Source organism: Leucoraja erinacea, chromosome 35 (assembly GCF_028641065.1).
Source record: "Leucoraja erinacea ecotype New England chromosome 35, Leri_hhj_1, whole genome shotgun sequence".
NCBI lineage: Eukaryota > Metazoa > Chordata > Chondrichthyes > Rajiformes > Rajidae > Leucoraja > Leucoraja erinaceus.
In genome coordinates, this window is record NC_073411.1 from 14,984,002 (window position 1) to 15,011,276 (window position 27,275).

A 27,275-nucleotide genomic window follows, 5' to 3' on the forward strand; every position below is an offset into this window, starting at 1 on the left:
AACACAGGTTCTGACCCAAAACATCACATCAGTTTCTTCTGAGATGCTGCCTGACCTGTTGAGTTACTCCAGCATTTTGTCTCTATCTTTAGATTTAAAGCTGTTGTAAAGTCACACAGTGCCTTTAACCAGCCAAGTTGGTGCCAGTGGTTAGGTATGCATCCAAGATCAGCCACCCACCAGAGACTCAAATGCAGGAGATGCTGACTGCTAGGGTGAGTCAACATCTGTGTTTGCATCTTAGCATTATGCCGAGGCACCTTGTTTGGGGAGGAAAGGAAAATGCTTGCTTCCAAAGTGACTTGGCACCATGCTTGTGGTAGGATGATGGGTTGCCGACATTCAGGGGTGGCCTTGCTCCACTGACTATCCGAGAGAGATGGTACATCCATGTATTCAAGGATGCAAGAATGAATCACATTTTAAGGAAGTCATATGTGGATTAAAGTTTATTTAAGAAACAGAGCATTGTTTTAAAGCAATTAGTCTGCTCAACAAATGCAAAACCAACACAAGCATGACAAAATGCTGGAGTAACTCAACGGGTGAGAAGGAATGGGTGATGTTTCAGGTCGAGACACTCTTCAGACTGATCATCATTTTTATAGCCACATAGAGATTTAAGATTTACTTGATTGGTCTTAGTTCTATCAATTATTAGAATTCCATCACATTTACAAAGTATTATCCTCTTGTTGTAAAATTAGTGCCAGCCCCGTCATACATGGTTGGTTCGTTACATCTGCATGGAAGCAGTCAGTCAGTATCCATCCATAGCAACGTTATGCAACACTTGACAAGGTGCAAGAGTAGAAATATCAGAATATTCACTAAATTGCAAAGAATTGTTTCTAAATACGGTTTAATTTCTGCAAAGTGCTTTATTGAACATTAACATTTCACCTCAAACTTAACATCAAGATATTAACAGTTTAAACTTCATTCAATTGTTGAGAGCAACAGTTGTTTCCCACACATCAGGAAATTCCTTTACAGATTTAAAATACAGCACAGGAGGCCATTTAGCCCATCAAAATGTATACTGGCTCTTGGTTTTGCAATCCCATCAGCCGCACCTCCCCCACCTGCCGTTGTTCCCCCTCATTGAACCAGCCACGGTTGGAAATAGCTTCCCTGTTTTAGGCCTCTGAACTCACCAAATCTCTGTGAAATTGCTTTGCTCCCAAGGATTGTCACCCTGTTGTATCTTGTACAGTGAGATTGTAGGATTAGAGTCGTATCATCTCTTCCATGCACAATACACTGACGTTTACCCAATCACCAATCCTTTCCTTTTAAAATGTTACATTTCAGCAGTTGCTTAGGAAATCATTACTTTCTATCAATCCGTGTTAGACAAAAGCTCTACCTACATATGCAGCATCCAGAAATGATTAGTTGGAAGGAAAAAAGAGAATTTGTTTCAGTTGGACACTTCAATTAAAGGGAGTGTGCTGAATTTAGAATTAAGCAGAAGCTATAGCGACACAAAACTGCTTCAAAATACACACGCACACAGCCCGAATCATCATTTAACTGATCCTGAAATGGAATCACCTTTGATTTTTATTAAATTTGCTGCAGTCTTCTGCCAGAGATGCTGAATTAGTTTTATAACCAGCCGCTTTCCTCACAGTATTCAGTACTCTATAAAGAAAATCAAAAATGAGATTAGTTTGAATTACGAGAAAGCAGCATGCTTCATTTACCGCCCTCCTACTCTTCAAAACACTCATTCCTCATGCATCACCTAACCATTTCTAGAGAAAATGGACAGGTGATGTTTCAGGTGGGCTGAGTGAAGGTGTTCTGCAAAACGATCGCCCAGTCTACGTTTGGTCTTGCCCATGTATAAAAGTCCACACCTTGAACAATGGATACAGTGGATGAGGAGGTGCAAGTGAACCTCTGCCTAACCTGAAAGGACTGACGGGGTTCCTGGTCCAAGTCAGGGAGGGAGGTATGGGGAAAGGTGTAGCATCTCCTGCGGTTGCAGGGCAATGATCCCGCTAACCTTTGTGGGATCAATGGATCAGGGATCAATTCTGTAGATCCTTGCTGAAATATCAGGTCTCGTCTCTGTACTCGAATAGGGATAGATAGAGGGAGTGTAGCCAATAGTAGGTTGGTGACTGGGATGGTGGGTTTGTGATACAAGATTTAGAGAGGATCGATCCTATTGAAAGGTACAAACATTGATCAGGTGTTCAGAACCATGGTCACAGTGCATACAGGGCTGGACAATTCAGACAATGATGAAGATAATATATCTTCAAAGGGGAGTGAATCTTTGGAATCTTCTATCAAATAGAACCACGGAGGCTCAGTTGTCAAGTTACCAGGACTTGAGGACCAGAGCTACAGGGAGAGGTTGGACAGGATAGGTCTCCAATCCTTGGACCGCAGGGGGCCAAGAGGGTGATGTTATAGAGGTGGTAAAACCACGAGGGGGATCAGAGAGGCTAAATGCACAGTCTTTTACCTAGAGTAGAATAATCAAATGAAACAGAGAGCATTGGTTTAAGGTGAGGGGAAATATTTAATAATAAAATTGAGGGGCAATCTTTTCCACATAGAGGGTGATGAGTATATGGAACAAGGTGCCAGAGGAGGGAGTTGACACAGGTACTACAAGAACATTTGGACACATACATGGATAGGAAAGGTTTAGAGGGTTATGGGTCAAAAACAGGCATGAGGACTAGTATTGGCTAGCTTGGGCAAGTTGGGCTGAAGGGCCTATTTCTATGCTATATGACTGTTCAAGAGTGAGGTTGATAATTTTTTAGATAAAGGTAATCAAATAAGGAGCAGATAGAGCTGGAAATCTAAATGGCAGAGCATACTTGATGGGCCGAATGGTCTACTTCAGCTCCAATTATGAATCTGAAGTGTCATCTGTTCCTCTCCTCCAGAGATGCTGCCTGACACTGAATTACTCCAGCACTCTGTCTATATTCAGTGAAAAACAGCATCTGCAGTTCCTTTGTACACCTTGTGTTCTTTTCTACAAATCAGAGCTTGTGTGAATTGTATTTAGATCTTTAAGTTCTAACTTGGATGGGCCGGCAATGTGAAAGGCATGCTCTCAATTCTGAATTGTGGATCCAATACATAACTAGACACAAACAACAATCAGGCTTGAGGGTCACCCGTAATTTCTTGTCCCAATATATCTGTACTGCTGCCATTTCCCCAATATCCCATGAAGAAATTAAGTCATACTTACTTTGCAGCGAGCAGCGATTGCTTTATCCGAGCACCAGTGTCTTGGTCCCCAGGTACAATCATTTTCTCCAAGCTGTCTTTCTGTTATCAGTCTTACACAGAGCCCAAGGTCCTGTTAATAAATCATATACACAGCAATGTTTGCACAGCCATTCTACCCACTCTCCCAACCTGCCCAAGTCCTTCTGCAGAGTCTGTGCTTCATCTAAACTACCTGCCCTTGCATCTATCTTTGAATCATCTGCAAACTTGGCCACAAAGCCTTCAACTCCCTCATCAATCTGCTATCAACGTGAGGATTTTCCCTTTGATACCATCTACTTTAACAGCCTCACCTTCAGCACCTTAAAGCCTTTGTGAAAATCTAGATAGACAACATCCACCGACTCTCCTTTGTCTGTCCTGCCATTTACTTCCTCAAACATTAGGAGCATATCTTCACTCTTACCTTACAAATGTCCTTTGATTTGTCGGACTTGGGAAGCATCATTTCGAGCTGGGGTTTGAAAGCATAAGCAAAGTCTTCACACTAAGGGGAGAATCAGATTAAAGCAGATAATCAGCTCTTCTGTTCTGATAGAACTAATGATTTATATTGTTGCATTGTTCTTCAAATGTCTCTGAATTCCAGTACAAAACTCTTAAGTAATGGGGGAAAATAAAAAGGACAGTTACAGTACTAATACACACAGTATAGTATGGATAGCATGGTGGCACAGCGGTAGAGTTGCTGCCTTTCAGTGGCAGAGACCCAGGTTCAATCCTGACCAGGATGCTGCTGTGTGTGTGTGTGTGTGTGTGTGTGTGTGTGTGTGTGTGTGTGTGTGTGTGTGTGTGTGTGTGTGTGTGTGTGTGTGTGTGTGTGTGTGTGTGTGTGTGTGTGTGTGTGTGTGTGTGTGTGTGTGTGTGTGTGTGTGTGTGTGTGTGTGTGTGTGTGTGTGTGTGTGTGTGTGTGTGTGTGTGTGTGTGTGTGTGTGTGTGTGTGTGTGTGTGTGTGTGTGTGTGTGTGTGTGTGTACACAGAGTTTGTGCGTTCTCCCTGTGACCACGTGGGTTTTCTCTGGGTAATCCGGTTTCTCCCACACTCCAAAGACATACAAGTTTGTAGGCTAATTGGCTTTGATAACACTGTAAATTGTCCCTAGTGTGTAGGATAGTGTTAGTGTGCAGGGTCGCTGGTTGTCATGGACTTGGTGGGCGGTAGGGCCCGTTTCTGCGTTGTATCTCTAAACTAAGCTAAGTAATGTCAGCACAAAGTGTAGGAAAGAACTGTCATCAGTCCACCCACTCCCCCAACATCAGTCTGAAGGAGGGTCTCGACCCGAAACGTCACCCATTCCTTCTCTCCAGAGATGCTGCCTGTCCCGCTGAGTTATTCCAGCACTTTGTGTCTAATGTCAGTACAGTACAATATACTGAGAATAGTTAAACCAGGAAGAATGAACAAGGGGTGAAAATCAGTGATGTAATAGCAGCTAAATATATTCATTAATAATGAAAGTCCACCAGGCAGCATTGAACAAGGATGCAGTTAGGTCTGACAAGCAAACAGATATTTGCATGATGGGTTAACCTAATGTAGTCGGGCAGCAGAAGAGCCTGGAGGAGGTGGAACACCAAAGATAGACAAAATGCTGGAGTAACTCAGTGGGACAGGCAACATCTCTGGAGAGAAGGAATCGGTGACGTTTCGGGTCGAGACCCTTCTTCAGGTGTACCAAGGTGAACTATATTCATGGAAGTTCCTAACCTAACCCTAAATATTTTTATGCTTGAAAATAATATTCTTTAACATAATTTCACTTCCTTGCTTCACTTCTACTTCTGTATTCAGTTGCAACAACAAAAACAAAAAGTGGATGTACCCGACAATGCATCCTTGTAGACCAGAGATTCTCACTAAACATTTGCTTCCTCCACTGTTGTGTGAACTTCTCTTTTGAAGAACCGTTTTTCTAATATGGGAGTCGAGGCACGGCCACATTTCCTGCCCACCCATTCCTCCTTGAACAGGTGGTGTTCTTCTGGGGTAGGTACTTCCACCATGCAGTTGTGTAGGGAGTTCCAAAACACAAGGAAGGACTAGTGATTCATTTCAAAGTCCGGAGGGTTTGTGGATTTAGAGGGTGGTATACCTACTGCCTCGGTTAATGTCGTTTGGATGTGGTCACAGGTTTGGGAGAGGCTATTAAGCAGCATGGGCAAGTAACTGCATGGGCAAGCATTCTGTAGATGGGTCACAATGGCAGCGACAATTACTATATTACATCAGCTTCATTGGTAGTTCCGTGTAAATTTAAACCTTATGCAATAGTCGGCAAATATCCTTACTTCCGATCTAATAAATTCATAAGTTAGAGGAGCATAATTAGGCCATTCGGCCCATCAAGTCTACTCCGCCATTAATCTTTCCCTCACAACCCCATTCTCCTGCCTGCTCCCCATAACCATACTAATCACCGTACTAATCAAGAATCTATTAAGGGCCTGTCCCACTGTACGAGGTAATTCGAGAGTTCTCCCGAGTTTTTCCCCCAATTCGAACTCGGAGAATGTCCGTAGCGGGTCCGTAGGGGTTTGTGGCTGCCTCGAAGCGGCTGGTAATGCTAACGGTGGGTACTCGGGAAATCCGGTAAACTCGTGACATTTTTTCAACACTGAAAAATGTCCACGAGTAAAAAATAAACTTGTGATGAAAAATAAATGTTACTTTTTACTCGTACGAGCCGCTGCGAGACAGTCACGAACTCGCTAGGGACATTCTCAGAGTTCGAATCAGGGGAAAACTCGGGAGAACTCTTGAATTACCCCGTACAGTGGGACAGGCCCTTTAATCTTTGCCTTGAAAATATCAATTGATGGCCTCCACATGTCCCCACTCCAGTCTTCAGGCAATGCTTTGTAGCACTGAGCCCTGTGCCCCAAAACTACTGACATATCTGGTCCACCTTTTGTACAAATACAATATCTAATCAATAATGTGGACATTTGATCAGGAACATCATTTGAACCAAGGAAGAAAAGTCCAATGTGACTCATTGCTGCCCAATCAGTCCACTCTCACTCTCCACCGCTGATGGAAGGCATCATCTTCTGGATCACCTTGACTCACCAAGAGGAAGGTTGCCCCTGACCATGAGCTGCAGGTTTTCATCATGTCTGTGCCACTCTTCTGACCAAGGGAGAGATGGTTCGCCATTTTTTCACAGATGTCACAAGTTGGTCTACCCAGTTCGTCAGTCAGTTCAGCTACATTGTGGGAGAAATTCATGTTAGACAGGGTACAGACTTTATCTGTAGACTCTTCTAGACACTGATCCTTCTATTGATTGCACTCCTGCAACATTGGTGAAATTCCATCACTAAAACACCTTTGACACCAATGTTGTTACGTGCTGCTCTACACTGGGGGGGAAAAAAAAAAGGTTAGGAGAACATTTAGAGTATTAAAAAAACCAAAACAGATGTTAGGACTCATTGGTCAGGCAGCGTCTGTGCAGGGAAATGTCTAAATGACCTTTGTGGTCAGGACCAAAATATCACCTGTCTATTTCCATGCCCAGGGGATAGTTTTAAGGTGAGGGGGACAGAGTCACAGCTTCAAATTCCTGGGCGTACACATCTCTGAAGATCTCTCCTGGTCCGAGAACACTAACGCAATTATCAAGAAAGCTCATCAGCGCCTCTACTTCCTGAGAAGATTACGGAGAGTCGGTTTGTCAAGGAGGACTCTCTCTAACTTCTACAGGTGCACAGTAGAGAGCATGCTGACCGGTTGCATCGTGGCTTGTTTCTTGGCAACTTGAGCGCCCAGGAGCGGAAAAGACTACAAAAAGTAGTAAACACTGCCCAGTCCATCATTAGCTCTGACCTCCCTTCCATCGAGGGGATTTATCGCAGTCGCTGCCTCAAAAAGGCTGGCATCATCATCAAAGACCCACACCATCCTGGCCACACACTCATCTCCCCGCTACCTTCAGGTAGAAGGTGGTACAGGAGCCTGAAGACTGCAACGTCCAGGTTCAGGAATAGCTACTTCCCCACAGCCATCAGGCTATTAAACTCAACTCAAACAAAACTGTGAACATTAATAGACCATTATCTGTTTATTTGTACTTTATCTGTTTATTTATTCATGTGTGTATATATTTATATAATGGTATATGGACACACTGATCTGTTCTGTATTCATGCCTACTATATTCTGTTGTGCTGAAGCAAAGCAAGAATGTCATTGTCCTATCTGGGACGCATGGCAAACTTTCTTGAATCTTGAAGTTTAAAGGGGCAACTTTGTTTTACACAGAGGGTGGCAAGTGCTTAGATCACACTGCCAGGAGTGATAGTTGATGCAGATACAGTACAGCGTTTAAGAGACTTCTGGATAGGCACATGGATATGCAGGGAATGGGCAGATGTGGATTATGTCCAGATAGATAAGAGATAGTCTTGGCATCATGTCTGGCGCAGTGGGCTGAAGGGCCTGGTCCCGTGCTGGACTGTACTATGTGACAATGAACATAACATCACAAGATTTAAGTTAACTGTAGACAAGGAACAATCTCAATTAACAATCATTGGACAGAGATTAATTTCAACAGATTGAGAGAGACTCGGGTTCCCAGGTTAAACCGAGGTAAAGATGTAGCAGATTTGGCCTCTTTAAGGAAGCAAAGGTTCAGATGAGGCTCTATCCTCTATGAGGAACCAGAAGCAACAAAGAGATTCAGAGCTCCCTGGATGATGAAAGACACAGGAAATTATTGCAAAAGAAAAAAGTTGCTTATGAGTAGGGAACGAGAACCAGTTGATTTCAAAATAGTCGGAATGAAAACTTGAGGCAAAAGAATGTGCAAGGAAAGATTAGCTGCAAATGGGAATCTGAAGGCGTTCTAATGAGTGCATGCCTACAGAAAATTCCTTGAGAGATAGTGTATTAAAGAAAAGAATGGGAGTTCTTCACCAGGAATCATAAACTTGCCCAGTAATAGTAATGTTGGGGGAGTCCAGATCCAGGGGCCACAGTTTAAGAATAAGGGGTAGGCTTTTAGGACAGATATGGAAAAACTTTTTCACCCAGAGAGTTGTGAATTTGTGGAATTTTCTCCCTCAGTGGAGGCCAATTGACTGGATGTTTTCAAGAGAGAGTTAGATGTAGCAAAGGGAATCAAGGGGAAAAAAAAAACAAAAAACGGGGTACTGATTCTGGATGATCAGCCATGATCATATTGAATGGCGGTGCTGGCTTAGAGGGCAGAATGGCCTACTCCTGCACCTATTGTCTATGATTGGATTACTTCAACACAGAGTCTTTATTTTTCAATAGACCACGATGTAACACTCAGATCTAGAAATGGAAATGCACATCCTCAATTAACAGATGACAAGATCACTGAATTTTACGTGCAGTTCACATAATCCAATTCATCCAGACTCCTGTATGTACATGTAGGAGACCCTGGATAAATATGACTTTAAATGAAGTACAGCAACGTAACCAGAGCACTTGTTGAAGAGAGATTCCAAAGGCAATCAGATCCATTGATGGGAGGGAGAGAGTTGTAAAGAAATGGGCTGGAAGTAATCAAGGAATTAGTGGATTAAATCCACACCTGGAAGTGACCTCATTCACCAATCCCTCAAGGGAAAACCTTCCAAAAGCAACAATTGTGCAGATAAGTTTTGCTACCCAGGAGAGAAAGATTAGCAACAGATCGAGCCAACAATCTTCTCCTGTTCTAGGGCCACGTGGAGATACAACTAAAAGTAGTTTTTTTTTATTTTTTCCATTGGCAGATTGTCAATTTGCTACCTTTGATACCAAATGAAGACGAGCTATTTTGTTGGGGTAACCATGTCCTAAAGATGCCCTGTGACATGAAAGGAACTAGAGTGGGAATGGAAGAATCAACAAGACATTTGATATAAACCACAATCATCTGTCAAAATGTTGAGCTATAAATAAGGCCCCTCTATCGAGTTGTAAATGACTGGAGTTGTGGACAGTTACCTGAAGAATCGACGAAGCAGAGTTTAAGACCAAAGCAGATAGCATTGGGCCCAAGTTGATTGAGAATCATATCAATGATCATTGCGCCTTCATCTTTTACAAGCTCTTTGCACTTTTCAGAATATTTTTTGGGCACGATACTGCAAATGTTATTAAGCTCTTTGAGGATGAGATCCTGTAAATGGATAAATGATCATTTATTAACAAAGTAAGCAAAGATAGGAGCCACAACAATCCTACAACTGCGTTTCAGTCCCTGCCCTTTCACGGATCGTATATTGGAGAGGACATTATCCACCCTCTCTCTCAAAGGTGTTATTTTTTTTTTAATTTAAGAAAAAGCAGCTAAATCAGAAAGTTATGATGCCTTCAAACTTTGCCCCATTGTCATTATAGCAAATGGCAGTCAATGCCGATAGATCCTCAGGGTGAACGCATCGGCGATAACAGATTTAGTATCATAGAAAATAGTGAGAGAATGGCCAAGCAAACAGATACACAAGCCAAAGATCCAACCTTATTGTTTTCAAGAAGGAACTGCAGATGCTGGAAGATCGAAGGTACACAAAATTGCTGGAGAAACTCAGCGGGTGCAGCAGCATCTATGGAGCAAAGGAAATAGGCGACGTTTCGGGCCGAAACCCTTCTTCAGACCTTATTTTTTTATTTGGCAAATAACTCACCTTGGTCCGTTCCGTTGGAAGAATTTTCTCCAGTTCTTTCAAAACAAGCAGACATAACTCACACGGGGGCAGATATTCCACCTGCAAAATAGATTTAATGGAGTTGAGATTATTCTGTACTTTAAACCATTCTTCAAAGGTACAAGTGATAGATATTATGCATCACCAACCAAGTAGAAGTCTGATACATATTACAGCATGACAACAACATCTGATGACTCCAGTGAACTATTCCTATACACTTGGACTTGACCAAGATTCTGTTCCCGTGTGATATAATCCTTTCTGAACTGCACGCACTGTACTTCCGTACTCGTGTTAACAAAGCACCATTAGACCAACAGTGCATTTCAATCCCAAACTCAGAATACATTTTCACCGTTGCCTAGGCTGTATTTTTCCAATAATTATCAGTGTAACAGAGGTATTTTGTACAAACACGTTCCTATTGGAATTAGATTAAACCGTTGCATCTCATTTCACTTCCCATGAATGCTTCTTGCCAATCGTTTGAGCTTGGATTCCACTCTGGATTGAATGACTGAGATTATTTGGATCCCATGGAGTGTCACAGGTCACAAGGTCATAAGTGATAGGAGTAGAATTAGGCCATTCGGCCCATCAAGTCTACTCCACCATTCAATCATTGCTGATCTATCTCTCCCTCCTAACCCCGTTCTCCTGCCTTCTCCCCGTAACCCCTGACACCCGTACTAATCAAGATTTATTCCACACTGGACTGCAGGGATAGGGCTGCAGTCAGGATCTAAACATGCGCTGGACGTATCTGTTGCATGCATCTCAAGTAACATTGCTGCCATTTTCAGGAGCAGGATCTCTCAAAGACCTTACCAACCAAGTATTTTTCAAAGCATCTGCCAACTAATAGCAGTCAATGCTACCACCATCCCTTTGAAGCGCACTTATGGATGTGCCTGGTCTCTGGAACTGCAAGGGCCACAGCAACAGCTACTGACACACCCGGGCAGAGAACCACCAACCAGACCTAGCGTCACGAGGGAAACGTTTGCCATTATCATTGTGACAGCTGTCCAATGTGGCATCAATAGAAGGACAACTAAAGCATCTTTGTGGATTCAGTCTCATCTTCGATTGTGGGTGAACTTTATTGTGACTGTGTTGCTATCAATGTATAAAAACAGATCGATTCAGAACGGAGGTGGTAGCTCAAACAGCATCTAACCAGAAGCTTCATGCACGAGTACTGGATCCCAAAGCAGAATCCTGCACGTTTTACCATTACCATTCTTCTTATCGAGTCCACATCACAAGATTACCCTTCTGGGCATCTACAGACAATGGCATCTTGTGCTTGGTGGTGGAAAGATTGGAAGAACCGGGGCTGTGACCCGTGCATGCGCTCTTTCCTTGACCCCACCATTAAACCAAGGGATCAAAAAAACAAACTCGGATCAGTCAGCATATGTGGAGGCAAAGCTACTGACATGGAGAGGACACACAGGAAGAATTGTTACCATTTGAGTGACCCGTTTAAGAATAGAGAGAGAAAATAAGTCATCATTGGTCCTCAGGTAAGTGTGCAATCAATGATCACCATTCATAGCGGTCAGGTAACAGCCCCTGCACTGAACGCAGCCTAGATTGCCCGCTCTAATCTTGCCCATCCAGTTTGGACTCAGAACCTCTCTGCCTCAATCAGAAATGCTTCCCTCCCTCCCACTCTGCAGCCGTTGCTGAAAGTCCAGGTGTGCAACCTGTGGAATGATCTTACCTCCCGCTTTATTCCTGTCTGTTGCCGAAGATAGATGTTGTGGCTCGGTTCAAGCTCACGGACGGCATTGGATTCCTCTACTTCCTCATCGTCTGTCGGCACGGCGACACACAGAGCAGCACACAATTGCGCAGGATTGTTCTGTGGCACAAAGTACAGGATATACATGAAACACAAGCCGACACCTACAACCCATCTCCTCAGCTCTGGCTGATCCACTGTGTAACTTGCTGTAAATTCTAGAAACAGGCAGCTGGACTGAGAACGTCACTTTGAAGAATCTTCCTTCCCAATTAGTTTTTCTCAGTCCCAGGAATTAACATGGATTTCCAGTGACTTGGTGTAATTAATTGTGATGTATTTTTTACATCACAAGACAGAATAAATGGAAAAAGAATGCACACTTCCAGACTTCCTTCACATTTTTAGATATTTTAAAAAAAAAATCAGAACTGCCAAATCTATCCAAGATCTTAATTCATAACACTGAATACAATACAATTTATTTGTCATTTGGGCCCCTTGAGGTGGAAGTGGGTTGTGGGTTGGTTTGGTTCCGTTTAGAGATACAGCATGGAAACCAGTTGGTCTAGACTGATCACCAACCACCCGTTCACACCTGTTCTGTGTTATCTACTCCCTACACGCAAGGGGCAATGTGCAGCAGCCTATTAAACTAAACACACGCACCTTTGAGGTGTGGGAGGATATCTGAGCACCCAGAGAAAACCCACGCGGTCACGGGGAGAAACTGCAAACTCCACACAGACAGCATCCAAGATCAGGATGGAACCCGGGTCTCTGGCACTGTGAGGCAGCGCCGGCCACTTCAAATAATTACATTTTAAGCTTTTTAAGGGAGATAAAAATGCTGGAGAAACTCAGCGGGTGAGGCAGCATCTATTGAGCAAAGGAAAAGGTGACGTTTCAGGTCGAGACCCTTCTTCAGACTGACGAGGGCTTTTAATGCTATTTAACAAATGATATTCATTTATTTTGAGATTGATCCCCAGCGATGGAGGGATCCTAGCCCTAACCTTGGCCAGAAGATCACAAAATTAAATTGCAAACACAAAATGTCTACTATTCAAAACGAAAAGTAATATTTAATTAACTGATGTAGCAGCAGCTACAGAAAAATCTCTCCAAAAATAGCAGCAATTTGTTGCATCTTCTAGTTCCTCACACCCACATCATTTACATCTAAAATAGTTTAAAGTTCCATTTTCATCCTTAACAGCAACAGTAAAACCTGAAGTGAATGTAATGGGGCGGGGTGGTCATTATAGGAGAAGCAGAATTAGACCTGTTCTCGTTCATGTTGCCACAACACGCATCCTCCACAAACAGTTACTCACCAGTTCATTCTTCATGAATTGAATTACCAAGGGAAGGAAAGCTTCGACATAAGTCACACACTTGTCAGATAACGGCTTGGATGGGATCATGGAGCAGATTTTCAATAAGACACCTTTGAAATCATCCTGCAAAATAGATAGGAACTGGGTGAGCAGCATGCAGAGTGCAATAAGCATTGTCAAATGGGAAACATGCAACTTAACTAGTCAAAACTAAATATACACAGAGTGCTGGAGTAACTCAGTGGGTCAGGCAGCATCTGTGGAGAACATGGATAGGTGACGTTTCACAGAGTGCTGGAGTAACTCAGCGGGTCAGGCAGCATCTGTGGAGAACATGGATAGGTGACGTTTCACAGAGTGCTGGAGTAACTCAGTGGGTCAGGCAGCATCTGTGGAGAACATGGATAGGTGACGTTTCACAGAGTGCTGGAGTAACTCAGCGGGTCAGGCAGCATCTATGGAGAACATGGATAGGTGACGTTTCACAGAGTGCTGGAGTAACTCAGCGGGTGCAGCAGCATCTATGGAGCTAAGGAAATAGGCAACGTTTCGGCCCGAAACGTTGCCTATTTCCAGAAGGATTTCAGCCTGAAACGTTGCCTATTTCCTTCGCTCCATAGATGCTGCTGCACCATAACTCAGCGGGTCAGGCAGCATCTGTGGAGACCATGGATAGGTGACGTTTCACAGAGCACTGGAGTAACTCAGCGGGTCAGGCAGCATCTGTGGAGAACATGGATAGGTGACGTTTCACAGAGTGCTGGAGTAACTCAGCGGGTCAGGCAGCATCTCAAGAGAAAAAGAATAGGTGATGTTTGGGGCTGAGACCCTTCTTCAGACTCGACCCGAAGGGTCTCAACCTGAAATGCCACCCATCCGATCTCTCTCGAGTTGCTGCCTGAGATGCCGAGTTACTCCAGCACTTTGGTTTAAACCAGTATCTGTAGTTCTCCGTTTCTACAAAACTAATGAGGAATCGTTGATAAATCTACAGCAGGGTTGAAGTCTTGCTAGTAGGTTTATTTGGAGCAGAAAGATTCTTGCCCACGACAGATCGGGTTACCGCTGGCTCCCAATAAGCCTGGCCTGCTCTAGAATACTGTTACTATGTCCAGTTCACTTATCAGAGTAGTATATCCATTTTCTGATTTGATCCGTACCCTTTCATACCAGTAGTTTCCCTCTCCCCTCACTCAGTCCCCCTCCCCACCCCCAGCTGCATTCTCCCCCCCACCACCTGCCCCCTCCCCTCCCCAACCTGTATGCTCCCCCCCACCACCTGCCCCCTCCCCGCCCCCACCTGCCCCACAGGAGCTGTGGAACAATTCAGGTAGACATACTTGCACAGACTTTTTCTCCACCACCTTGTCGACCGCTGCGGCCAGCTCCTTACACATGGTACATGCGTTGAACTCCTAAAGGAAAGATAAGAAGCATGAATCTTGACACCTTGTGTGTGGGATATGGCTTTGCAAATGCCGAGAGATCATGTTAAAGAGGTTCAACTATTCACTTGCTTCTCTGTCCTTCCCCCATCCCACACAACTTGTTTCCTGAACAATAAAATGTTATTCACTTAGTCACAGTTCCAAAATACTGAAAACATCAAAACTGCCCACCAGTTTGCAAACATTGACAACCAGACTGATTTGACAGCCCATAATCTACACATCGTTCTAGTAAATCTCTTCTGCATCTTCTCCAAAGCCTCCAGATCCTTGCTGGAATTGGGTAACCAGAAGAGTACCCCACCAGAAACACAGAGAGGGGGTGGGGGGGGGGGGGGGGGGGGGGGGGGTCATGGAGAGTACGATGTATGTTTTGTTGATATTCAAGCCTGTACCAGAAAAAGCGAAGTGAGAAGTGAAAAAGTGAAGTGAGAAAGATTTCCATTGTGTAGCAATTTAGACCGTTATTACTTCACTAAATCTGTTCTGGACAAAAACATGGGGCTAAAACTGTAGATCCTTGCTCAATTAGGAAATTTCTACATTAGAAAATGTACTTTATATTAGCACGTTATTTTAATTTCAACACTGTTACTTCATCAGTGTTGCAACATCTTCAGCAGAGTTGTGTCCTTCCCATTTCCTCATAATTCAGAGCTCCGTGGAGCAAAACTCCACACTTTTCTTACACATACAGAGGTTGCTGTGAACTGTAATTATATTTCAAAAATATTTCATTGACCGCAGAATATTTTACCGTTGGAAACTGGTGCAACTCAAATAAAAATACCCTACTTGGTTCTTCTGAAGAATGAAGGAAGACTGTAGAGAAACCAAGTGTTTGCTACAGATTGTGAAGGGCTTGCGTATAAAGGCAGGTCTGGATGAGCTTGTGTCTAGCCAAGGCAGCCAACATCGTGATTCACTCAGATCCATTACAGAGTGCAAATCTCACCAACCCAAGGACATATTGATGGCAAGCTTGAACTTGAAGAGATGAGAAGGCACTAGCGATTATGAATCAGTCACTGATACCAAAGATGTGTCATCTCCTGCTATGGATTGTACAAAGGAACCCTCTTGCATCCATGATGCATGGTCACAATACGCTTCATACTCACCCCTTCTGATTCGGTCCATTTGGTATCCATACACTTCATTAATGAGCCACACTCCATGGCAGTCTTCAGGTCCTTGCACACAGTCTCAATATCTTGAGGACACGATATCTTCTTCTGAGGACGGACCAGAACTGGGATATATAATAAACCAGAGTCATTACCTCACCCAAAGCAACAGAGTCACTCTTCACTTTTTCCTCCAACTCACACCCTATGATGAAAAGTGTAGGAAAGAACTGCAGATGCTGGTTTAAATCAAACGGTAGACACAAAATGTTGGAGTAACTCAGCAGGACAGGCAGCATCTCTGGAGAAGGAATGGGTGATGCTTTGGATCAAGACCTTTCTTCAATCTGACATGAAACGTCACCCATTCTTTCTCTCCAGAGATGCTGCCTATCCCACTGAGTTACTCCAGCATTTTGTGTCTACCCAGTGATGAAAAGATCAATTCATGGTCAGGTGCAGTTTTATTGACATTTGGCCTCAACCAATGTCCTGTGTGCGCATCTGGATCTGCAGTTCCTTCCTACACAGAATAATGACTTTGCCAGTCTCAGTCTCACTGCCACAATGGACAGAAGACCTCAGAGGAACTTCCCAATCCTTATTTCTTCTCTGTATTCTGCTGATTTACAATTGAAATTCTGTAAATTCCTTTGAATTGCAGCAGCAGGAAATGTAAGCCCAGAAGCTGAGAGGTAGAATGTTGTCCACCACTCACCCAGAAGCTTACAGGTAGAATGTTGTCCACCACTCACCCAGAAGCTGACAGGTAGAATGTTGTCCACCACTGCACTAGTTTCCCATTGATTCCCCGATCTCACAAAGCTGGGGCCAGGGTGCATCGCAGAATACCCAAGTTACTTTGGCGTGTCAAGTTAGGTCTTTATTCTTTGGCGCGCAGAAGGTTAAGGAGGGGGACTTGATAGAGGTCTTTAAAATGATGAGAGGGATAGACAGAGTTGACGTGGATAAGCTTTTCCCATTGAGAGTAGGGAAGATTCAAACAAGAGGACATGACTTGAGAATAAAGGGACAGAAGTTTAGGGGTAACATGAGGGGGAACTTCCTTACTCAGAGAGTGGTAGCTGTGTGGAATAAGCTTCCAGTGGAAGTGGTGGAGGCAGGTTCGATTTTATCATTTAAAAATTAATTGGATAGGTATATGGACAGGAAAGGAATGGAGGGTTATGTTCTGAGTGCAGGTAGATGGGACTAGGGGAGAATACGTGTTCGGCACGGACTAGAAGGGCCGAGATGGCCTGTTTCCGTACTGTAATTGTTATATGGTTATATGGTGTAATCATCTCCAGTATGCATGTCCATTAAGCAGCCTATGCGCACAAGTGTGGAATTGTGAACTTTACTCTCCATCCTAAAGTTTGACCAATATTTATCACAGATCACAGATTCTGGTTATAGAATCACTGAGTGATGAGCCCTTCGACCCAACTCCTCCCACATATCTACCTACACTCATCCCATTGAGTTGCACTTGGGGCATATCCCAGTAAACCTTTCCTACCCATGTACATATCCAATGTATTTTAAATGTTACAATTTTACCTGCCTCTACCACTTCCTTCTATTAACCCACCAAAAAAAGACAGTGCCCATCTACCCTATCTATGTCACTTCTAATGTTATCAACCTCTATAAAGGTTGCCCCTCACCCAAGGCCAAACACTCCACTTGGTTAATTCTCCGACTGCTGTTGCGTGATCTTGGCTGACACGTTTCCCCACTACTTGGGTGTCAGTAATGGGATGAGAAATGTGTCATATAAATGCAGCTACCCCAGGCTCCCAACACATTGCCAGCACCACGTTAGGCGAGGCAGTCACTTCAATGTGTGACGTGCTGGAGTAACTCAGTCAGAAAAAGAGTCCCGACTCGAAATAGACAATAGGTGCACGAGTAGGCCATTCGGCCCTACGAAATGTTGCCTTTGCATCTCCCCCAGAGAGAGCCTTACCCACTGAGTCACTGTGTGTTTCTCATTGCAGTAGAGGTCTGGTTTTGCAAGATCTGCACTATCACAATACAGCTTTATTGATTAATTAGATTATCAATGCATCATTCAATACCAGGACCATTCCAGTTCCACAACAAGAGTCTTACTAAATAATTCATATTGTCTTTATATATCCATCCACAAGCAGCTGTGGAGGCCACAAGTCAGTGGATATTTTTAAGACAGAGATAGATATATTCTTGATTTGTATAAGTGTCAGAGGTTATAGGGAGAAGGCAGGAGAATGGGGTTAGGAGGGAGAGATAGATCACTGAAAGGCATAGTAGATTTGATGGGCCGAATAGCCTAATTCTACTCCTTATCACTTATGACCTTATCCTTTCAATCAATATCTTAAACACATTGAAATGTCAATGGGATGCGAAAAAAAAACATTCACAGCAAAATAAATGAAGGTATGGAGTTAATGGAATTGTTGAGAGCTGGCACAGACAGGATGGGTTGAATGGCCTCCGACATCAGGGGTTCCCGACCCGTTTTGTCCCATTCACCCCTGGCAACTTTAATAGCACATAACAATGTTATTTCACTTATTAATGAACAACTAATGATGAACAGACAGATATCGAACGTATATCAGAACCAAACACAGTCAGTCAATGTGAAAAAATATGTACAGATACACAATCAACAAGTTTACCCCCTGGGTGGGCGAAATGTACCCCTGGTTGGGAACCCTTGTTCTACAGCACAAGGCAAACATGAAAATAATCTGAGATACTGGTGATGCTGGAGTAACTCAGCGGGCCAGACAACATCTCTGGAGAGAAGGAATGGGTGACGTTTTGGGTCGAGACCCTTCTATTGTATAACATATACTAGTAGCTGACACCCATGGTATTGTACACACACACACAATGGCAGATATAAAACTGGTTTAACAAAGGAAGGATTTAGAGCTCATAGGGCAGACCAGGAAGTGACACAGTTTAATGGACAGCTCCTGCTTAGAACAGAGTAACTGCGGATTAGATTCTAGTGAAGATCCCACAACTCAAAGGGCAGAGAAGCTGGAATCACAGAGCCGGTATACTGGGAGTCAGTCCGTGAAGCGGCCCATAGAGAGGGGGTCCCAGACACGGGCAACACAGGGAGAGGGGGGGTCCACTGGGCGACATGAATCCACGTCGAGGGGGTGATGTGAGTCGGGGAACTAGCGCTGTGTTGTCATCAATGCAGAGGCGACAGGAGCGGGGGGATGTGACCCAGAGTCCCGCAACACCCCACCCCAGCGCGGTAACCACCCCGACCCCAGCCCCAACCCCAACCCCCAGCCCAGCCCCAGCCCCCTCCCCACCGGGGCAACACAACGCACTGACTCACAGTCACCTGAAACCCACAAGGGCGAGCGGGGTGAGAGCAGGACATCTCCACACCCGGGGCCACAGCCCGAGACACTGACTCAATGACCCCCCTCCTCACACCCCCTTGTCCCCCCTGAACCACCACCCCTGTCCCCCGCCTTCACCCTCCTATACCCACCTGGTGACAGACACAGGACAGCGAGGATAATCAGGGCAGCCATCTCCGCTCCACGAACCCGGGACAGTCTCTCCGACACCGACACTGACACAAACACCCCGACCTTGCCTCCGCGCCGCTGTAAATAAGCGCTGGTGCCGCCGGGCTCGGCCTATTAGCACAAGGACGCGCCCCTCCCGGGTTGTGTCATCCCAGCCCTGCGTCACATCTTGCCCAGCCCAGCCCAGCTCAGCCAGCCCAGCCCAGCTCAGCTCATCCCAGCCCAGCCCATCCCAGCCCAGCCCAGCTCATCCCAGCCCAGCCCAGCCCATCCCAGCCCAGCCCACCACAGCCCAGCTCATCCCAGCCCAGCTCATCCCATCCCAGCCCCGCTCATCCCAGCCCCAGCCCCCAGCCCAGCCCCAGCCCAGCCCAGCCTCAGCCCCAGCTCAGCCCCAACCCCGGCACGGCCATAGCTCCGACACATCCCAGCCCAGCCCAGCTCATCCCTGCCCGGCACGGCATAGCCCGACACATCCCAGCCCAGCCCAGCTCATCCCAGCCCAGCTCATCCCAGCCCAGCCCAGCCCAGCCCAGCCCAGCCCAGCCCAGCCCAGCCCAGCTCAGCCCAGCTCATCCCAGCCCAGCTCATCCCAGCCCAGCTCATCCCAGCCCAGCCCAGCCCCAGCCCAGCTCATCCCATCCCAGCCCAGCCCCAGCCCAGCCCAGCCCATCCCAGCCCAGCCCAGCCCAGCCCAGCCCAGCCCAGCTCATCCCAGCTCATCCCAGCCATCCCAGCCAGCTCATCCCAGCCCCAGCCCAGCCCCCAGCCCCAGCCCAGCCCAGCCCAGCTCATCCCAGCCCCAGCCCATCCCAGCCCAGCCCAGCTCATCCCAGCCCAGCCCAGCCCAGCTCAGCTCATCCCAGCCCAGCCCATCCCAGCTCAGCCCAGCCCAGCTCATCCCAGCCCATCCCAGCTCATCCCAGCCCAGCCCAGCTCATCCCAGCCCAGCTCATCCCATCATCCCAGCCCCAGCCCAGCCCATCCCAGCCCCAGCCCCAGCCCAGCCCAGCTCATCCCAGCCCAGCCCAGCTCATCCCATCTCAGCCCAGCCCATTCCAGCTCAGCCCAGCCCAGCTCATCCCAGCCCATCCCAGCTCATCCCAGCTCATCCCAGCCCAGCCCCAGCGCAGCCAGCTCAGCCCAGCCCCAGCCCAGCCCCAGCCCAGCTCATCCCAGCCCAGCTCATCCCCCCAGCCCAGCCAGCCCCTCATCCCAGCCCAGCCCAGCTCATCCCAGCCCCAGCCCAGCCCAGCCCAGCTCATCCCCCCCCAGCCCAGCCCAGCCCAGCCCAGCAGCCCAGCCCAGCCCCAGCCCAGCTTAGACCCTCATCCCAGCCCCCATCCCAACCCAGCCCAGCCCAGCCCAGCACATGTATAAAATATGTAGGAAGGAACTACAGATGCTGGTTTATACCAAAGATAGACACAAAATGCTGGTCTGAAGAAGGGTCTCAACCCGAAATGTCACCCATTCCTTCTATCCAGAGGAGCTGCCTGTCCCGCTGAGTTACTCCAGCTTTTTGTGTCTGAATAAATATGTCTGGTTCATTGGTCAGCCACCTTCAGCCTTCGTCCTTTGTTCTTGACCATTCCGTTAACATAAACAGATACATCCCGTGGAGAAATAGGGAACTACAGATGCTGGTTTACACCGAAGACAGACACAAAATGCTGGAGTAACTCAGCGGGACAGGCAGCATCTCTGGAGAGAAGGAATGGGTGACATTTCGGGTCGAGACCCTTCTTCAGATCCAGAGATGCTGCCTGTCCCGCTGAATTACTCCAGCATTTTGTGTCTATATTCAGTGCAGTTCCTCCCTACACATGGAAGGTGACGTTTCCAATCTTGTGTCTTGTTCATTCCATAGACTTTGCTTTCATGACTTTAAACCCCTCTCTCAGATCTCGTGGTGTGGCTGTGTTCTGTGGCCCCACTAAAGCCTATTTATCTTTCCCAAAGTGTGGCATTCAGAGCTGGACCAGAGGTCCATCATGTGTTGGAAGTGACTGCAGGTCAGGCAGCATCTGTGGAAAGGAAAGAGAAAGAGATTTAACGTTTCATGTTGACACCCATTCAGAGGTCTGTGTTCTTGTATTTCTTCCTTGTGGAATAACCTGTTGACTTGCTGTTTAAACTATGACATAGGAGCAGGATTAGGCCATTCGGCCCATTGAGTCTACTCTGCCATTCAATCATGGCTGATCTATCTTTCCCCCTCAACCCCATTCTCCTGGCTTCTCCCTGTAACCTTTGACACCCGCACTAATCAAGAACCTATCAATTTCTGTTTTAAAAATACCCAGACTTGGCCTCCACCGCCGTCTGTGGCAATGAATTCCGCAGATTCACCACCCTCTGGCTAAAGAAATTCCTCCTCATCTCACATCTCCATTGTAAAGGCATGTTCTATATGGTTAGTCTGTGTCTGGTTTTAGACTCTTACTGAATAGTGAAAGGCCAGGACAGAGTGGATGTGGAGAGGATGTTTCCACTTGTGGGAGTGCCTTGGACCAGAGGCTATAGCCCCAGAATAAATGGATGTGTCTTTAGATAGGAGATGAGGAGAAATGTATTGTCAAAGGTGGTGAATCTATGGAATTAATTGCCACAGACGGCCACCAATGGATAGTTTTAAGGCAGAGACTGACAGAATCTTGGTAAGGGTGTCAGGGGATAAGGGGAGAAGGCAGGAGAATGGGGTTGAGATGGAAAGATTGGTCAGCCATGATTGAATGGCGGAGAAGACCTGACTGGCCAAATGTCCTCATTCTGTTCCCAGAACATATGGACTCTCCCACCACTGGAAACATCCTCTCCACATCCACTCCTTCTGGGCTTTTCAGTGGTGAACATTGACCACTTGGGAAGGTGAGAAGATGGTCAGGGGTCTCGGGGATGCCTGCACCCCAGGATTGAGTCACTGCCTCTGACGTTTCACAGAGTGCTGGAGTAACTCAGCGGGTGCAGCAGCATCGTTTCACAGAGTGCTGGAGTGCTGGAGTAACTCAGCGGGTGCAGCAGCATCTATGGAGCTAAGGAAATAGGCAACGTTGCCTATTTCCAGAAGGATTTCGGCCCGAAACGTTGCCTATTTCCTTCTCTCCATAGATGCTGCTGCACCATAACTCAGCTGGTCAGGCAGCACTGACAAAGGACCATCTTGGTTTCTGGTAGACAAGAATGCTGGAGAAACTCTGCGGGTTAGTTATTTCCTTCGCTCCATAGATGCTGCCGCACCCGCTGAGTTTCTCCAGCATTTTTGTCTACCTTTGATTTTCCAGCATCTGCAGTTCTTTCTTGAACATCTTGGTTTCTGGGTTGTGATCTTCCTGCCATTGGTGCGGGCTGCTTGGAAAACGTGAACACAAGACTGAGTCTGTAAAGACAGATATCTTGTCTCACTTGCAGTTAGTTATTATTCTCATTAATACATTCCTCTTACCCAGAGAACAAACCTCAGATCACTCTGTGCTCCACTCAATTCTGACCCTGTCTGGTTTGGAGTTGCCAATAGCGTTGGTCATGTCAGAATCTGTCACCCATTCCATACATTTGTTCTTTATTCTGGGACCTCAAAAGGACACCAAATGCTGGAGGAACACAGTGGGTTAAGCAGCATGTCTGGAGAACATGGATAGGTGACGCTTTGTGTCGAGACCATTCCTCAGTCTCGACCAGAAACATCACCTATCCATGCTCTCCAGAGATGCTGCCTGACCCGCTGACTTCCTCCAGCACTAGGTGTCCTTTTGTGCATTAACCAGCATGTTTGTTTATGTTCTGGGATCTCACCAATTGGATTCTGGCCTCCACTGTGGTATTTGAAACCCAATAATAATCCTGCCTTTTAATGCTGAGTAGAATGTTTGTAGTCACGGTGGCTGCAGTCTGTGTACTGATGCCCCTGTGTACTGATGCCCCTGTGTACTGACGCCCCTGTGTACTGATGCCCCTGTGTACTGATGCCCCTGTGTACTGATGCCCCTGTGTACTGATGCCCCTGTGTACTGATGCCCCTGTGTACTGATGCCCCTGTGTACTAATGCCCCTGCTTCAACCTGCAGGTACATTAAGTAATGCACACGGCAACTCATTCCCCTCCGAGACAACCAGTGACCAAAACATAAACACATCTACTATCTACCTCATTGGGGTCCCTTGGACTATCTTTGTTTGGACTTTAGAAGGTAGACAAAAATGCTGGAGAAACTCAGCGGGTGCAGCAGCATCTATGGAGCGAAGGAAATAGGCAACGTTTCGGGCCGAAACCCTTCTTCAGACTTTAATTGGATTTTACTGGCTTTACCTTGCACTAAACGTTATTCCCTTATCATGTATCTGTGCCCTGTAAATGGCCCGATTGTAATCATGTATTGTCTCTCCGCTGACTGGATAGCACGCAACAAAAGCTGTTCACTGTACCTCGGTACACCTGACAATAAGCTAAAACGAAAATTAAAAAACTAAAGGAAAACATTGATTTTCATCAACCCACAACAGTTTCATGGTTCTCAACGTCTGCCCAGAAATTCATCCTAATTTTCCCAAATTGTCAATAGCAAACACTTTATAGGGTTGTAATACTCTTTTGACTTCAAAACACCAGCCCAGCCATAAATATATTTAACATTACTAACTGGAGGTGAATTAGTTTGTAAGGATTAAAAATGTTTAAAAACACATGGTATAGAGGTTATACAAATGCATTAAATTAGGACAGTATTCCTATTGTCTGAAGAACTCGAACTGAAACATCACCCATTCCTTCTCTCCAGAATTGCTGCCTGTCCTGCTGAGTTACTCCAGCGTTTTGTGTTTATTTCCTATTTTGTATCTTTTCCTCGTTACCTTGTTGGTCAAAATTGTCCCAAGTGCAAAATTCAGCAGATTCGAAGGGACCGAAACTGAGGAAAAATCTGTATAATGGTAAATGAAAGGACAGTACATCAGTAGACAATTTTACCACTAAAATCTCTTCCTTGTCAGGTGAATGTAAGTCAAACTGGAAATTCACTATTACCTGTCTTTGTGGAACATTTATGATGTCTAAGATGTGCAAACCTGTCAAAACAAAAGCCACGGAGCCCAATTGGCCTATCCAACATTGGGAATGTAGTCTTGGGCCCCAAGTCCCTGCACGTCCACTTCCAGGCCCTGTTTAAATGTGATGAGTTGAGATACAGAGCTGGAGCAAGGTGGAGGATCAGGAACCGTGGAATACAGAAGGGAATCTAACTCTGTCTTGTGGACAAACACCTGACTCAGCACACACTCGGCCAGAATACATCTATTTTAATGCGAAATGTCGGAGAAGTAAAGTCTACTTGGAATATGCGGCTTGTAAAATGACAAACAATCTGGACTTGTATTTGTTGATGTTCAGGAGAATCACTGGCGATTTTATTGAAACATATAGATGCTGAGGGGTGTTGATTGGGTTGGACACCATGAGGTGTTTACTCGATTTTCCAGCATCTGCAGTTCCTTCTTAAACACTCGCTGACTGTCCCGCTGAGTTACTCCAGCTTTTTGTGTCTATCTTTGGTTTAAACCAGCATCTACAGTTCCTTCCTACACATGATTGAGCAGGGAATTGGGACTGACTGGGGCATTGAGCAATGGTCCGCTGATTCACACTCACTAGGTGACCAGTTGTGTAGGTGACACTTCAGGTGATGCTTTTGCAATATCCCATTGCACCACTTGGTGGCAACCTACATGTAAGGTTGATGTCCAGAAGATGTTGGTGGGGAGTTAGTTTGTGACATGACCAGCCTGCTCTCTATTGAACGTTGCTCTTTAGCCACATGGTGGCAAGAATGAGCTTGTTATTGGACCACAAACATCTGCAATGTTTCTGGAGAGCTGTGGCTTTTATGTCCATTTAGCAGCTGTGTCATGTTCCCACAATGGCTCTTTCATTCTAATCACCAGCAGTAGACTGGAGTTTCACAGTTCTGTTATAGGTGACATTATTCTTCCAGGTAAGCTGGCCTTGGGCAAGTGATCTATAAACCTCACCTTACCACGTAGAATCCCTTTCACATTCATAAGGTTCATTTTAATGTTGCAATCTCACCTATAACCAGACCATATGCTTTATTTGTGTTTCAGATTCAGATTCAGATTCAATTTTAATTGTTATTGTCAGTGTACAGTACAGAGATAATGAAATGCATTTAGCATCTCCCTGGAAGAGCGACATGTACCACACATCCACTGCCTTGTTCTGGCTGTAGTCATTACTTCTTTCATTCCTGGCCAATTTGATTCCACTTTTTCCAATTCCATCTCTATCTTTCCACTTTCATCAACACCTTTTGTCCACTTCATTATTCCGTCTTGCTCTCGTTCCATTGCCCGCCTTCTTCTCATTTCACTTCCGGCCAATTTACAATTCCATAGACAGACACAGAGTGCTGGAGTAACTCAGCGGGTCAGGCAGCATCTGTGGAGAACATGGATAGGTGATGTTTCACAGAGAGCTGGAGTAACTCAGCGGGTCAGGCAGCATCTGTGGAGAACATGGATAGGTGACGTTTCACAGAGTGCTGGAGTAACTCAGCGGGTCAGGCAGCATCTGTGGAGAACATGGATAGGTGACGTTTCACAGAGAGCTGGAGTAACTCAGTGGGTCAGGCAGCATCTGTGGAGAACATGGATAGGTGACGTTTCACAGAGTGCTGGAGTAACTCAGCAGGTGCAGCAGCATCTATGGAGCTAAGGAAACAGGCAACGTTTCGGGCCGAAACCCAGAAGGGTTTCGGCCCGAAACGTTGCCTATTTCCAGAAGGATTTCGGCCCGAAACGTTGCCTATTTCCTTCGCTCCATAGATGCTGCTGCACCATAACTCAGCGGGTCAGGCAGCATCTGTGGAGAACATGGATAGGTGACGTTTCACAGAGTGCTGGAGTAACTCAGCGGGTCTTGCAGCATCTGTGGAGAACATGGATAGGTGACGTTTCACAGAGTGCTGGAGTAACTCAAGCATCTGTGGAGAACATGGATAGGTGACGTTTCACAGAGTGCTGGAGTAACTCAGTGGGTCAGGCAGCATCAGGGATAGGTGGCTTTTTTTTCGTCAGGATCCTTCATCAGACCAGTTGATGATGGCAACTCTCTGCTTTGAACTTTCAGTTGAAAATGAATCATGGATTTTCAATGCCCTCTATTCCTCTATCTGTCAGAAAACCTGGTGTCGGCTGTTATGCTACTTAATATCTGCGATCCCTCAGAGTGTACAAGAGTACAGACTGCAGGCACCGCATTCCCTAAGTCAGAGAATCAGCAGATTTCACCACATAGTAAAGGAGGTTTAGTTTTGTCATTTTAAACTGAGTTTCCTGATGGTTCAATTTGTGCAAGACCTATGTGCAAGACCACTGATTCAATGAACTGAGCCTCATCCCCACTGTATACTGAGATACGCACTCTCTGCTGGGACAGCAGGCTATTCTGATTCCTGGAAAATTAACCAGGATACGGTGTTTTTATTCCCACTCTGCCTCCTCTATGGGCACAGGAACTGAGAATGAGTTTGTGTTGATGGAAACGATATCCACACCTGAGTGCCCGTGTGTGAGTGAAATTTTGAACAACTGCCTGTGTTTGTGCGTTTGTACACTAGGGTGTGTCTATGGTGACAGGGAGACAAAACTGGAAAATAAAGGTATTTACCCTTGTTGTTTTATTGACCACAGACTGACGTGGTTTGAATAATACCCACCAGACCAGCTGATCTCAGCAGCATTGAGAACGTTGTTAGTGTACCTAATCCTCATATACCCAGACATGGTATTAGCTCCCTCCTGCATTGTCATGCACTCATCTGAAACTGGCTCCCGGTCTCTGGAATTCTCTATCCCAGAAGGTTATGGATGCGGGATCATTGGGGAGTGTTTAAAGAGGAAGTAGATACATCTCTGAAAAGATCAGGGAATTGAGGGCTTTGGTGAACTGGCACAGGAGAGGAGATGAGGTCTGGGACAGTTCAGCCATGATCATGTTGCAATAGGGTAGACTCGAGACAAAGTATACTAACTTACGTCCTTATAATAATAATAATAATAATAATAATAATAATAATAATAATAATAATAATAAATCAT

At 45.6% G+C, this 27,275-nt stretch overlaps 1 protein-coding gene across 1 annotated transcript; it reads right to left on the reverse strand.

Moving 5' to 3' along the window:
* Positions 1-861: 861 nt before the first annotated feature.
* LOC129713419 (prosaposin-like) lies at positions 862-19,280 on the reverse strand. Its single transcript, XM_055662462.1, has 11 exons — positions 19,124-19,280; positions 15,604-15,734; positions 14,375-14,449; positions 13,032-13,157; positions 11,674-11,814; positions 9,921-10,001; positions 9,238-9,412; positions 6,340-6,476; positions 3,677-3,757; positions 3,230-3,340; positions 862-1,647 (listed from the first exon to the last, which is right to left on the reverse strand). Exons 1-11 carry the CDS (start codon positions 19,164-19,166, stop codon positions 1,612-1,614), a joined length of 1,137 nt encoding a protein of 378 aa, XP_055518437.1. The 5' UTR covers positions 19,167-19,280; the 3' UTR covers positions 862-1,611.
* Between the last annotated feature and the right edge of the window lie 7,995 nt (positions 19,281-27,275).